This window comes from Cydia pomonella, chromosome 16, assembly GCF_033807575.1.
Source record: "Cydia pomonella isolate Wapato2018A chromosome 16, ilCydPomo1, whole genome shotgun sequence".
In the NCBI taxonomy this organism is placed as follows: Eukaryota; Metazoa; Arthropoda; class Insecta; order Lepidoptera; family Tortricidae; genus Cydia; species Cydia pomonella.
In genome coordinates, this window is record NC_084718.1 from 8,363,720 (window position 1) to 8,379,626 (window position 15,907).

At 34.3% G+C, this 15,907-nt stretch overlaps 1 protein-coding gene across 4 annotated transcripts in view; it reads left to right on the plus strand.

Annotated features, from left to right (window-relative positions):
- The window catches only part of LOC133526710 (histone-lysine N-methyltransferase PRDM16-like), a 156,420-nt gene that overhangs the window by 101,758 nt on the left and 38,755 nt on the right, over nt 1-15,907 (plus strand). For 3 of the 4 annotated variants that reach the window (XM_061863428.1, XM_061863429.1, XM_061863431.1), the window contains one exon: nt 12,232-12,665. In XM_061863428.1, coding sequence (XP_061719412.1) covers nt 12,232-12,665 — 434 coding nt within the window. Of the gene's footprint in view, nt 1-3,285; nt 5,553-12,231; nt 12,666-15,907 lie in introns of those variants that run through there. The other variant, XM_061863430.1, reaches the window with a different exon arrangement.

Genomic DNA, 15,907 nt, shown 5'->3' on the forward strand with positions numbered 1-15,907 from the left:
AAAAAAAATCGCGCCTAATCGGGACAGGTGGCGTTCTCTCGTTTCGGAGGCCAAGATTCTTTTTGGATCGCTGAGCCAAAGCAGTTAGTTAGTTAGTTATTTTTTTTTTAACATTTTATTTATCCGTATTTTTAATTTAATTTAATTCATATCAAATATCAAATATCAAACATTTATTCAGCAAATAGGCCACAGGGGCACTTTTACATGTCCATTTTTACAAACAATAAATTAAAAAAAAAAAAAACAATTACAAATATCGAATCTATGAAATAATAAATACTTTATTAGAGATGCATACTGTCTCTAAATGTCAAATTACACAAAAAAAACTATGATAAAAAAATAAAACCATAAAATACTATATATTTTAATTTTATTTTTTGTAATTTATATGTAAATATTTTGATTGCTTGTTGTTTTGTGTTTTTGGTATTATGGATCTTGTCCGAAATAAATGCTTTTTATTTTATTTATTTTTATTATCAAAATTCAAAAATAAAGTATAGTACATGTCATCCACGATGACGCGCACATTTCTCAAATCTAACCTTTAATAACATGACAAAGCGAGTCAAGGCACGCGTCTTCCTTAATGACACGATCTATAACAATTTAATTAACATAACAGATGTCAATATACAGAGGTAGGTACTACAGCAACTGTAGGTACAACTTTGCTTTCTAGTTTTGCCTAATAGATCAAAATTCTGTAAGATTCTCATAGCTTTCAAAACTTTCTGGCACGAATCGTGACTTAAGAAAACACGCCAGTTTCTTAAAATCATGTTATCAGAATGCATAAACACTCAGTAAATTAACAATTAAAAATTCTGTTTTTTATTACATATGAGCCAAGTCAAAATCCCACTATAAAAAAAAACACCACCACCAAAAAACCATTCCACCATCAAAATCATTTGTGAACGGCAAGCTGAAATGGGACTGGCCCGGCCATGTCTGCCACATACACCCACAAAGGTGGGCCAAAATAACCACGGTAAGGGTGGCGCAAGACATGCGAGGATCTGGTAGGCCCAGGCGGATGGCGGGACGACCTGGATGCATATCTCAACGACTAGCCGGAGATTGCTCAAAACCGAGACGAGTGGAAATCGAGGGGGAAGGCCTTTGCCCAGCAGTGGAACACCGTATAGGCTTATAATAATATATATTACATAATAAAGGTTGGCAACAGGAGTGGTTATTTCTCCATACAAACGTACTCGACTGTTTCCTTCGTCGTTTTTGAAGCTAGAGCAATGATTTTTTCAAAACAGATTATTATTATTAATATCTGTGTCGGACTGTTTTGCTTTTTTTGATATTTTTGTTCGTTAAGGCGCTAGTGCACTTCAAATATCAGCAAAAACGGACTAATTTACTAGGCCGCAAAGAGAAGCATGGTATTCAAAACTGACATCAATTAGCTTAAAGAACAAAACAGTCCAACAAAGATAATGTCATGAATAAATAAATTGTTAGAGATCAAAATTTCGTTATGTTTGGTTAAGTTTTGGAGGAGAACGAAACATCGTTTTTTGAGATTTTTACGCAGGACTTTTCGCCTAACCTAGCGTTGTCCTTACCGCACTAGTTTTAGAAGCCGCTCCCGTTAGCGAGATGTATTCACCTAAAAATTTAAATCTCGGCTCTCGTATCCCGCTCTTAAGAGGGAAGTATACAACGTGATCGTCCATACAAAAAAAATATATTATAAAAAAACAAAAAACCCGACTGCACACTAAAAAAGGGAAACAAGCCCCACAAGAATATTGTTGTTGATGGTAAGTATTGCAGGTGGGGACTAACTTGATCGCCACCAACGAAAATACATACCTAAGTAAGATGCTGCTTAATCAAAATGACTATAAGTAACCCTCTGTTGGTCCCCGCCTGCGATACTTACCATCAACAACAATATTCTTGTGGGGCTTGTTTCCCTTTTTTAGTGTGCAGTCGGGTTTTTTTTTTTTTTATAATATTTTTATTTATTTATAACTTTTTAGTTACCCAAAATCTATGACACTCCCTTGATCAAGACGAATCTAACGATACCTCATACATCAAAATCCATCAAGCCGTTTAGGCTACAGGAGGCCACAAAGAAACAGACATACATACATGTATACACTCGAAAAACATTACCCTCCTCCCTTTGGCAGTCGGGTAAAAAGAGAAAACGTTTTCTACTTCTAAATATGTTCTTGATACAATGAAAAACATTTACATTTGTTTTTAAAGCGGAACCTATAAACTTAAAAAATATTATGCTGATGGGATCTAAATCAAAATCAAAGTGATTTATTAAGATTTAGTTAGAGGAAAACGTTTTCTCCCAAAATAGAATCTCATAGAAAAAGTACCGTTATTTCGCTATAATCGCTAAGCTATTCTTCCCTCTTAAGGGCTGCTTTTTCGTTAAATTTGATTTATTTAACATACCGCAATCATGCATCACAATCGAGATAAACAATTGCTTATTTGATATTGTATTTATTATAACAAGTTACAAATAATGATTTTAAATTTAATTTGTAGGTATATTTCAATAACAAGAATCTGCAATCATTTCTTACATGAAATTTTACTAGCCTTAACGGTCGATTGAAAAACAAATAGGTGAACATGATTAGAAAATGATTTATGTATGTTATTTTATTTAAATATACCTAATCTACATAAATAAGTATTTTCATAAAGCAACACGCATACCTATCACAAAAAAACTTACAAACTCTAAACTACTGTGGAGTTGAAAGTTTGTGCGAAACATTGTTTCATTTATTAATTCTAAAAGCAGAGAGAAAGGGTTTTAAACAGTTAAGAGATAATTACTTAAGGCCACACCATGCTCGCTGCAGAGATAACTGTTTACATTATAAAATATTACGGTTATCTATAATTTGAGATATCTTAAAGTGCGAATCTGGCCGTTTATTAACAGTTTTCTTCAAACTTGGAGTTTATCGAATGATTAAATTGAACGTCAAAGTTGCGAATATAGTATAATATTGACAACATTTTTATAAGCTGTGATGACGAAATAAATATTGGAGTACATGCAATGATGAGAGATAGGTATTGAGGTTTTACACAGACAGAAACTCGTGTACAATAATTACCTATTGACATTTGTTTAATTATTGATTTGGGAATAGAAAAAAAAAAACACTGGCACCTATCAGAATACATTTTATTTTCATTATTTTCGCATATAAATCTAATATTATGATATAAAAACTATTAAAAGTTAAATAACAATGACAGTTGTAATTCATCTATATAGATACAAAACTTCACTCTGTACATACATGTTTTAAATGTTTTATCTATCTATACAAACATTGTTCTAAAATAGATTTATTAGTCTTTCAGTAAGAAATGCACGTCAAAGGGACTCGTCAAAGGAAACGCGTAAAACCGATTATGACGGAATTTGAAAATCAATTATCTCACGTCTCGTCTATCGCGAATCGATTCTAGTCCGCACCTTCACGTTTGTCACTTGATTAAAACTCGAATTGAATTTGATTATCGATGGCTACTCTTAATTAATAATTTGCGAGTTATCAGGCATTTCCATTAAAACGTGGATAAATTACGTACTGTAAATCATAGTTTAAGAAAATGGAATTTTTCAGCCACAAGATAAGTTTATTTACTTATTGGATCCTTAAGATCAATCAAAACAGTATTTTTTATTAGTGTTTACTATTATAAACCATAGTTTCATTGTGTTTACCTTTCTACCTGGTTATACTTTTTAATTGCTTATTCAAGTTACTCTAATTAACAGTGCTAATTAAATGAACTTCATTCATACATTACTTACGTACCTGAAAACAATATGACATTTGAGTTCGATCGCGGGTCACGAAGCACCTGCCACATCACTACAAAATCTGTTGACAGACAAAGAGGCAGACAACAGGGATCATCCAATTGGTGAATCCGCTGCAAAGCCACGCCCAGCGCCGGCGGCGACCAATCGCACGCGATCGCATAGATCTTGAGCGTTATCTTGTTATCTCCTCTCTCACTTGCCTCGTATAAGCTATTTTCAGACTGGAAAAATGCAACGCAAAAATAGACTGAAAGTAAAACGTCATAGACAACACCGTTCTACGTATAAATCTTTGAGTACATTTATGTACAATTAAGTTTATTTTTGATTGACATTTATTTGTTTCTTATTTAATATTATAAACAATATACATACTTACATACGCAACAATTTTTTATGTTTACTTACTGTAGGTACTTACGGGCTAAAGACATGAATTTGCTAATATAATAGCATGCTACGGCCGATTTAATATAAAACGATAAGATCGATTAGATATTGTAGAGACGTATTTAATTCACTTTTCCTAATCTACATAATGTTTCGATTTACCGGCCAGTTTAACTTGACAGGTTAAAATCAAGGCTAATATTATAATAGCATGTATAGGGTTAGTCTTCGTCGAGACATTTATTAATACAGTAGTTTTATTCTAGTGCCTTTGACAATCTGAGGGTCTTTGTTTAAAGACTAGCTGTAAAGTACTGTGTAATAGTGTTGTTATAACAGCCAGTTTCGATTCAACTTGAAAGTTGATCCGAACTTTGCTCATTGTTTTTGCAATCGACAACTCGACAAGTTTACTGTTCAAGAATCGATGACATTGGAATAAGTCAATAAAGTATTACCTAACAATAACAAATAAAATGATTGACGGTTTCACTTGGACGTAACCCTGAATAATAACCCTGAGTTCTGAGAAATTGTAAAAAAGTGGACACGGAAATGCTTCAGCATAAATCAAAACACAAATCTTATATGGAGTTATTGTGAGACTAGGTATATTTGTGTGCGTGTAAGATAGTCGAGTTATTTCATGTTTAAACGGCGTGTAAGTGTTAAAACGAAAAAGTAATTATTTTGGACATTTTTCAACCGTCAAAATACTGTTGGATTAGACACTTTTCGTTAAATATTATCTATTGAAAAGCCAGAACATTTTCAGCCGGCAACCTTACATTAGACCTCGAAACGCTTGCGTGAAAGAGAGGGGTGTAACACAAAGACACAGAGGGGTAAGGGCGCGGGGCGGCCCGGGAGAGGGTATGTGATTCGGGATTCTAGGGATGAGCTGGGTCTCGCTTCCTCTCGCGTTACTCTTGTACCACTCGCCGTACCGGCCGCACATGTCGGCCTGTCACCGCGTCCAGTATCCGAACACGCGCACATCCCTAGCTAAACGATTTTAAATTTGGAAATATTGTAACGTGTTTAGAAAGTGCGGTGGTAGATATAGAGGACCTGTGGACTTGATTAAAAATAATAATTAGTTGTTTTAGTTTTAATTAAATAATTATCTAATAAAATATTAACCCAATTTTCATATCAAATTTTAACGCATGTGTATTGGACATTAAATGAACTTGATTTTAATAATAAAGTCGCTACTGAAGCATTTCTGAAAAAGTGAAAGGGTTTATTTGGACTATGATAAAAGCTGAGCAACACGAATGTTAACAGTGGCTGTGTAACATGAAGATGTCTGGTGAGTTACTCCAAGTTCTTAGCACGCAGTAATATTATCATCAATTGTAACGGTTGTTACCTAATTAAGCTGTTTATGTACGTGTTAATTAAAGTTTATCGGCGTACACAGTCAGTAAGATATGTGTATAAAGTTAATTCATATAGTTAAAGAGGTAGTGCGACCTAATTATTGCGTCCTAATTATATTCATGTTGCTGTCCAGTAATATGAATACATAACAGATATTTCTTATTGGATTTTAAAATATCAAGTGGAATGAAAAGTATTCTGAAGAATATATTATTTTTAAACAAAGACCCTAAAGTTGTTGTTCTTGAATTTGTTTTTGTTAATGGTCCTGTAAATATTAAATATACTCTAGTTAAGGTTTGTAAATTGATTTGGTTTTACATTTAAATTCTGCCAAAATTAGTTAGTATGTATTGAAATATAAAAGCTTAGTAAGTGTATATATGTATTGTTTATACATATAAAAGAAACAGCTTATCTTTGCCTTCATTTTACAATATTTTAATTACATGTTTATTATTGAAATAATTTTCTGTTCCAAAATGAGACTTAGTAAATCTTTTAGAATAGGTATTTGTTCAATAAGACTAATAGACGACAAAGTAGCAAAAGTAATTACGTTTACATAATAAATTATTTAATTGGTATTGTAGGCGTTCTTACTGAATAAGAATCATTGTATTTATTCGTGATTAACTAATTTACATTTCATACAAACGTGTAGGATGAAAAAATATATTTTCGTCACACTTGCTCTTAAAGGGTGTTATTGTATGCCAGAATATTGAGATGGAATGAGTTATATTATGCCCACGGGCGTAATTTTTTATTTTATTCCATTATGCCCATGGGCAATTTTTTTAATTATGTCACTAATTCATACGAACCAACTAGATATAAATGAGTGTTACTTTTGAAATACTGTCGTTTATTATTTAATATTTTTATTTGATTAATATAATAGCAGTTTAAAATACTTTTTACACAATTATCAATCGTGGCTGAATGCCAGATGGATCTGTGCCTTTGATTCTTAACAGGTAAAAAATTACAATATGGCGGACGAATATTTGAAACGGTGACTTTTCATTATTTTAACGGTGACATTAAATTATTTCGCTTAAAATTTAGTTTTTTGTCACAAGTATGATGAAAAACATTGTGGCACACACGGGCGGTACAAGATTTACGAACAAGTGTTAATTAACCCCGAAGCCGACATTCTTGTTTACCGCCCTTAATGCACAATGAACTATAAAAAAACAGAAATAGTCCCGCTTAAGCATAATGCTGACCCGAAAGTCAGCGCTGATTTCCCGGCGACACCTTTTGTGGGCCACGACCTCAATCGCAGCCACGGCCTTATCACTAAGCTGAACACTCAACACACTCAATAAATATTATATAAAAAATATGCAGCTTTACCGAACTTAAGCCAAAACAAATAAACCTAATCTACGAACATCATTGTTTTTTAGCTATCTCAAGTGTTATCTGTGGTTCTGTCAAGTGCGTGCGAAAACGGCTTGTGACTTACATTTTTTAAATTGGGTTTTGGTATTATGATATTTATTTGGCTGTTTAGTTGGTGTGGTTTCAGAGGTGCTAGCTTTTGGCGGGCGCCGACATTTCTACAATATTTGCGAGGGGCTATTGTTAGTTTGTTATATGGAAGTGCGAAAACGATAACGGCCGTTTAGGGATGTTTTTGAAGGGTTATTGATAAATAATGGCGTATACCTATAATATGTTTAGGTTTAAAAACAGTTTTTTTTTTTTCATTTACAAGACCCGTGAAATACGTTATATTTAATCTAGTAGGTACATATGTTTTATTTAGTTCCAAAGTTTCAATCTCTATGATTATTATTATTATATGTACAATTCTATCCAGGTACCTAATCGGTAAAATAATGAAAATTCGACAGAGTAAGCGTTCCGACGCGACGGATTCACAACTCCGTTTTTTTTAGTAAATCTATCGCCATCACTACATAGAGTGCCTTTTAATGCGTGTTAATGTTATTCATAGAATATCATGGGACATAAGTGACATAACATAGAATGTATGGCAATTTTCTTAAATAATATATGTGCTTATTTAGATATTTCTTATTACTAGTAGCTATAACACATGTATTTTTTAGTATTTACTGTATCGATTCACTCGACTAATCGACGGCTGATTTTTGTCTTATATCTATGTACTTAGTATCAGTAGGTGTGTCGGTTATTCAGTACGTTACTTCATTGAATAATTTAACAGTTTCCTGTCCTTTAGAAATCTTACTTGCGGTAGAAAGTGCGACTTTCCTCGAACGCTAACCCGACCTATTGTCTCGCCTTTGAATCCATCTATTTAGTCACTCCACGTATGTCCGATGAGGCATGCACTTTGCACGCCTGCTTAACGTTTTATCTTCCACTCTATAACCGACTTGGCAAGCCATTTGCATCTTTAGTGCTGTAACCGTAAGGAGTTTCGGCGGTTTGTTTAATTGCCGATGTTGGCTGGCGAGCGTTTTACGATACAGCATAAGCCGAGCCGTGGACGGCGAGTGACAGTAAACCCTTATTGTCAGTCTGTGTGACGAACTCACCAAATTAGCATGCCCGGGGGTCCACGGACATGGATGTGACGAGATCTTTGAAACTCATCATTTTATTGATATTACTATTTTTTTTTTAAACATTCAATCAAACTGAAATTCAATCGTATGGATTTCTGGATTGGCATCTGGATTAGCACACATAAACTAGCCAACATTATGAAAGAAGAAAGTACGCGTCAAATGTGTAGGTACCATTAATTTAAAGATTTATATAAAATAAATTAGCAAATGACAAAATATAAATTTTGAACGCGATCTGTAATACAGATTACCTCAATAGTACGTTTAAAAATATTTTTCACTACACCATTTCGTAAAGCAGCTCTTCCTCAAAAACGGATAAGAAAAATGCATTTTATCCACATGTTTTGTAAAATAATCTGATGGAAATTTTGAATTGTTTGTACATGCTAACTGATAGAATTGATTTTTTAGTGATGCTTTCGAATGATGAATATTTAATAACATCCATTTGACTGATTTGAAGATGAACGATTGTAGTTTTAATTTTGAATGAACGTTTAAGCTACAAAAATATTCTTAAATATTTTTTAACGTATTTTTGGGCCACTCTGTTTGTTTGTTTGTAAAACTAGTACAGGGTGCCAAACACGTCTGCGAATTTTTTCACATTTATCTGCTACTTTTGATGCTCACTGTACAAAAAGTTCATTATTTTTGGTAGGTAAGTAATTCAACGATTATCAATCATCGCTTTACCATTTTCCTTCTGAAACATTTTATAATATGGATATTGTGAAATATAATATTTATTCAAATATGAATGATAATATTAACACAAATTCCCTTCTTTTACTTTGATTTTTCCTTCTAGAAATGTGTACTCGATTAATCGTACAGATAGGACAGTAGGATTGTACGCAGTATAGATATGAATATTATATTTAATAAACTTTACAAATTTAAAATGGATTAGGTTATTTTTAATGAAGCCTACTAATTGGTATCATTACAGTATAGCTGTTCTATTCTCTGGTGCACCTTTAGGTGACTCGCGTACCCGATCTTCCTGCTAAAAATTTGATCGCAAATTGGGCATATCAGCACATCACCTATATAATACACTAAAAATTATATTTCAATCACCAGCCAACTTATCTATATAGCAATACAATTTAACTACTTAAAAAATATACTAGAACTATTGAAGAGAATTTAGTAAAAGGGTTACTTGTTTTAATCCATTTTAATTTGAGCGCAAAAAATATATTAAAACGAGTAACCGGCTAATTTGAACGTACACTGACATCAAAATAATATCTAAATGATTCTCTGTACATGTATTGGTATGATTGAGACGCACGATCACTAAATGACATCATTTAGTTATGTCATTCTGATGTCAGTGTACTTTAAAATTGACCTGTCATTCAAGTTTCTTACTATTTCTGGGCTATTTTTCGTCGTAATAGTGTGTAATGACTTCATAAAACGCTATCGTTTTTTTGTATGGAAAGCGAACCACCTTAAAACTTGTGTGACCCGTTTTAATTTAACATATTTAATATTTATATAAGTACATTTGCCACTCCACTCCATCCGCAGTGCCTGGATGTTCTTATTTTGAATCTGGGCAGTTTCTGCGGAAACCGGAGACTTTAACGGCGACTCTTCTGCATTGTCCGCTCACGCAGCCATGAGCGGGCCTCGCCACGGTTAATTTGAATCCTAAGATTCCTAAGAGCTATTGCACATGACGACATTTTACTGTGACAGTCGCTATACTGTCGCGATTTAATTGCGATATAGTTTAGTCACATCCCGAAACAGTGTTTGATCAGTAACTATTTGCAGTGTTTCAAATTAACTAGGTATTACATTTCGCACTACAATTAAATTTAGCACAACTGACCGCTTTGAGCTTAGGGCCAAGCCTACCTATGTATGTCAAGCGCGACTTGGCCTTAAGTATGGAGTTCCGCGCGACAATGCAAGTAATGCTAAGTGGTCTGGTAGCTATCTAAAATCTGATTCATAATGTTATGTATGTTTAGATAATTACTAAGTCATTTGGAGATAAAGTGTTTATCGTGTAAATCCGAATATGCATAGTTCAAGACTTAAAAAAGCGGCCAAGTGCGAGTCGGACTCGCCCATGAAGGGTTCCGTACCATTTATGACGTATTTAAAAAAAAACTACTTTCTAGATCTCGTTCAAACCAATTTTCGGTGGAAGTTTGCATGGTAATGTATATCATATATTTTTTTTTAGTTTTATCATTCTGTTATTTTAGAAGTTACAGGAGGGAAGGGGGGATCACATTTTACCACTTTGGAAGTGTCTCTCGCGCAAACTATTCAGTTTAGAAAAAAATGATATTAGAAACCTCAATATCATTTTTGAAGACCTATCCGTAGATACCCCAATGTATGGGGTTGGTGAAAAAAGGTTTTTGAGTTTCAGTTCTAAGTATGGAGAACCCCCAAAATTTATTGTTTTTTTTTTTCTATTTTTGTGTGAAAATCTTAATGTGGTTCATAGAATATATTTACTTACCAAGTTTGAACAGAATAGTTCTTATGGTTTCGGAAAAAAGTGGCTGTGACATAAACGGACAGACGGACATGGCGAATCCATAAGGGTTCCGTTTTTTGCCATTTGGCTACGGAACCCTAAAAATAGCGCGACTTTAAGGTTATGAAACAGAGCGATAACATTTTAATTTTAATTTATTTAAAAAAATTCGCTTACTAGTAGTTAAATGAGTACTATCCTATTATAACAGATAAAGCTTACTTCCTACATCAGACAGGTGCTGTAAGCTTGCCAAACGAGTCCAAATAAAGGGATTATTTAAGACGCGTTCACACATCCTGGGCATTGTGGGATGCACCTTTGTGATGCTAAGCAGTTATCATTGCGTCTGTAATCGAATTGTATTACGCCTTTATCGAGCGTATAATTCTAGTTTTTTCACCGCCACGTGCTAAGAAGACAAATGGATGAGATAGGGGTTGTTCTAACAAGTATATTAGTAGTAATAGGGGGTTCTAATGATTTATAGAGTGTCTCTTTCAGCTATTTGCAAAGGGGATGTGTTTTATTGATGACACGCGTACGGTTGTTAGGTTTCCGTCAATTATTAATTCATATTTGTTTTTATTCTTAGGTACTATAGTTTTTTCAATATCGGGACTAAACTGATTTAAATTTAAAATTTATAGGAAAAAAAGCTTATTATTTTATGTTTTTCGGATAAAAAGCTATGATTATCTGTGGTTGATTTTACACTAGAAAACATGATTTTGCATGATAAGTTAAATTTAAAAATAACTTTTCCTCTGTAAATAAATGTATATATTGTATAATAAAATGTATAAATTACAAAATATTTTGTGAGACAGAAAAGGAATTAATACAATCTTTTTCTTGTTATATATTAATATTAATCTGCTAATATCCCTCACGTTTATATTATAACCTTCCTTTAAAGAAAATATACAACACAAGGTACAACGCAGATGTTTATGGACCCAACTGTTCAACTCGCACTTGGCTGTTGCTATGCGGCTAAAATATAAGTATTGAGGACTTGCATCTCGGAGGGATGCTCCGAGATACAGAAGACGAGCGGAAACTCTTTGTCGAGGGCGGAAACGCGCATAATGAGATCACCATCTTGCACGTCTTCATTATTTTTTATCTGTCTTGGTTTAAAAAAATGAGCAAGTGCCATTACATTTGCAATGTTTATACACATATCAGTCATACCTATGAATTATTCGTTAATTCCTATTTGTGATATCTCAGTCTATGTTTTCAATTTTGAAACTAAAAAGCGTTAGTGGTAACGTACCATGGAAACTAATTGGAGGCCAATTCGAACGTACGTAATATGTCATAAAATAGTTTTGAGGTCAAAACGTATGTTTGAATTGACTTATATTGGTCAAAATACTTTGCAAAAGTCTTTAATCTCTTAAAAACAGAGTGTTTTGAGCACTTTATGCGCTTATTGTGCGGCTACATGAGAGGTTCTTGTTGTTGATCATTGATAACGAGGTGTAATAAAATTGTGTTTATTTTGTCCACAGCAGGCGACAGCCAGGAGTCGGGCAGCCCACCGCCGAGTCCGACTGACTCTGCGACATCCGAATCTCCGCCCACCTTAGTTTATATCAAACAAGAAACTATGCCTCCCGGCGTAGATGTTAAAGACTATTATAGCACGCTCGACTGTCGCTTATCAGACACCTATCTATCACCAAACTTCGCAGAATTTGGACGTGGATATCTACCGGGTAATTTGGAACTGCCGAGATACGACTCCAAATATCCGAGAGAAAAAGAGAAAAGTGCGAAGAATTATGACAATGTCGATAGTGAGTTGAATTTACCGATAGAACTGGTGATAAAGAATGGAGGAGTATTCGCTAGAGTTAATATCCCAAGCGGGACGAAGTACGGAACTTTTATTGGCAAGTGGACGACGGAATCAGAACCTCTGGATACAAGATATGCATGGGAGGTAAGTTTCATTGCAGTGATGACAAGGTACGCTAGGACATCTGGTTAAGGATAATATATCGTCCCGAGTGACGAGAGGCCACTTGTTTCTGTATGAGACGAGTGTGAAATTTAAGTGTCAAAAACGAGCGGTTCGTTCATAAATTACGGGTACAAACTGCTGCGTTATCGAAACGTTGAGCACGGATGCAATAAAATGTCGATTTTATTGATGTTTGAAGTAGTTCAGTTTTTTGGTGTCTTTTTTTATGCTGTTTTTAGGTGTCATATTTTGAAAACAAGCTCTTGTTTCTAGATGGGTTATGGGTACCGATGAGTATGAAGTTATGAGGTTGTTGACGTTTTACACATGTATCATATATGAACTTAACTTATTTTGCTTTAGTAAGCTTTTATTGAAATTTATACTATTGTGCGATCCCACACACTTGTTAAAGAAGAATCGGGTCCGATGCACAATGAGTTGTTATCTATGAGAATCAATGACATGAAGAGAAAAACTTTGGTTATTCAAAAATAGTTCTTATTGGTTTAGACTTAAGTAGTTGTATTGCAATGTAGTATTCTACGAAGTAGTCGTTCGAGTACACTTTAGATTCGCATTGGGCGTGGCGCGTATCTGCGAGGAAACGGAAATCAATTCAACTGTGTCTCAATGTACTTATGAAAGTATTGAATTACGAACAATTTTTGCGCTTTTGCTGTAACAATCTGCTTGGTCGCGTTCGCTTTGACTATATTATTAAACATAAATTTCTTAGAACAACAAATAGCATATTGGCTAAAAGTACAACTCTGTATTTAAAGCCGCGACCAGACATGTGGATTTCATCGAGTGCCAAGGCCTATTATTTCTTAAATTCTTTAATGTTTTCTTAGATAGATATAATGCCCCTAAAATGCAGTTTAAATAGATTGTCAGCTTCAGCATTTTTTTGAGATTTTTGTCTCAAAATTCTTTATAACACAGAACCCGCGAAGCCACCACAAACTGATTTGCTATAGACAAATATCACGCGAAATGGACATTCATTCAAAGAGCTTTTGTGCCTTGTAAGTGAAATCAACCAATTCGCAATTAAATTGTGAATGCACCGGACGTTTCGGACGCGATGCGCGCATCGAATGTCAGAAATGCGAGACAGATAGCTGCCCTTTATTCATAACTTACCAACTACTGTGCTGTGGATCAACCATTATAAGGCTAACCTCCGATTACACATGATTGTGAAGGTCCTAAGGGTCAGGTTATAATAAAGATGCGCGATTCGAATACAAAATGGTTTGTGAAAAGATGCGGTGCGCCCGCGCTCAGGTTACGGCCAAACCTCTATTGTGCTGCAGACGTTTAGTTCCGGTGCTTAAGATCCAAGGATTTATTCTTGTTTTGATAGTTTCCCTTTTGTGGTGGCCAATATCAGATTAAACAGTAGTTGTGTGGTAAAATTATCATAAAGCTCTTATGTTTAGGTACTTCTACTATTTTTATGTCCGCATTTTAACTGGATAGGTACGAAAATTTGGATGGTCACCACTTACTTGAGAACCACGAAGGCCCTTTTTCAATTTTTTTTGATTAAGAGTTAACTATCCTTATAGGGATTACCCTAACAGCTAGCTATATTGGAAATATATTTTTACAAACAACAACTTTTAATATTTTCTCATAATTTAGCATTATCATTATCAAAGGAGCTTTTGTAACCAAATCTACGTCTGCGTTTTTGCTGTATGGACATTTCTTACATGACCACGTTTCACGGCAGTTTGATCTCGTACGTGACGCGGGGTAAGAGTGCCAATTGCGGCATCATTACGCGCAAACGCTGACCGCGGCGCTTCCGAGCCGCTGCATAAGGACCCTTTGATGTGACTTGCCTACATCGCTTCGTACACAAGCGGTGTTAGGGACATAAACGAATTTAGGTTGTAAGTAGGTAATTTATCTAGTAATTTGTGTTTCAAGTTAATGCAAAGCTAAAGTAAATCATACGTTTTATTTGCTAAATACTTAGCTTAGGATTTGACAAAAATATCTTAATATTCTATTTACAGCAGCTGAGTAAAATGCCCAAACTTTTGGCAGAGAGTAAAATGACATGATTAGTTAATGTGGGACAAATCTTCTCGGTTTCCGATTGAGCAGAAATTTTGCATACATATGTAAATCAGATGATAATGTAATATTATGTTGACATGAAGCTAATCTGATGATGGAAATAGGAGGTGGGCATGGGAACCCTGTTTGCGGTTATTAGAACTGTCTTGGTGAGTATTAGTTGCCTGTGGAAAGAAAAGTACAGTCCGCGATAAAAGCTTGTACCAAAAATGAAATTTTTGCCAAAACCTTATTCTGGTATTATCTCTATGAAAAGCTTGATTACAATTATGAACACCAGTAATAACTACCTAGTAGGTACCCTATTCTTAGAATGCCTCTAAAAGTATAATTTATAATCAGCAAGCATATTTATTATTACTTTATTAGCATCGATCGAAATCACCCTTTTTCGCGATAAACCTATATGGGTACATTTAAAAGGATTATCGGAATTCAATAAATTCACATGTCTAAGTAAACTTAAAGGGGTGCGTGTATTGTTCAATTAGACACAAGGTAACATTATCTAACCACCGTTTTCCAAATTCCAATATCTCAATAAAATCTTCAAATAATAATAAAAAATCTCCGGGTGTTCTGAGAACATCCCGTGTCAAAGTGCAATAAAAGGTTGCGTACGAATAAACCCTAATTTTGGTTTAGGCGTGACCCCCGTCAACAATTTTTTTAGAAATCTTCGCGTTTTTTAACGAAAACAGTCGAAGTAACGGCAAAATTGACAAAGAAAGATGTCAGCGTATTCATACTTTAAAATGAAAACTTGATTGGCGAGTTTTTTCAAATAGCTGTCACGAAATCTCTTGAAATGCATCTCTTTTTGTGTGCAGTCTCGTTTGTTATTAAAACTTCTCCGTATTCAATTATCACTCAAGATTCACGCGGATCATTTTCTCACAGGTCTTAAAACGACGTCACAGAGATAACGTTTGCTCCTTTTCTGTAATATGCCCAATGAATTTATTTAAAAAATAATTGAAATATTAATTTTAGCAGATCATATTTATTCGGAAGTCAAAAGAGAAAAGAAAACAACTCGCTCATATCGGTGATGAATATGAGATGAGGCAAACTCGTTTGCAACAATGCGACTCCAAATCCGTCAATCAAGTAATGAATTAATG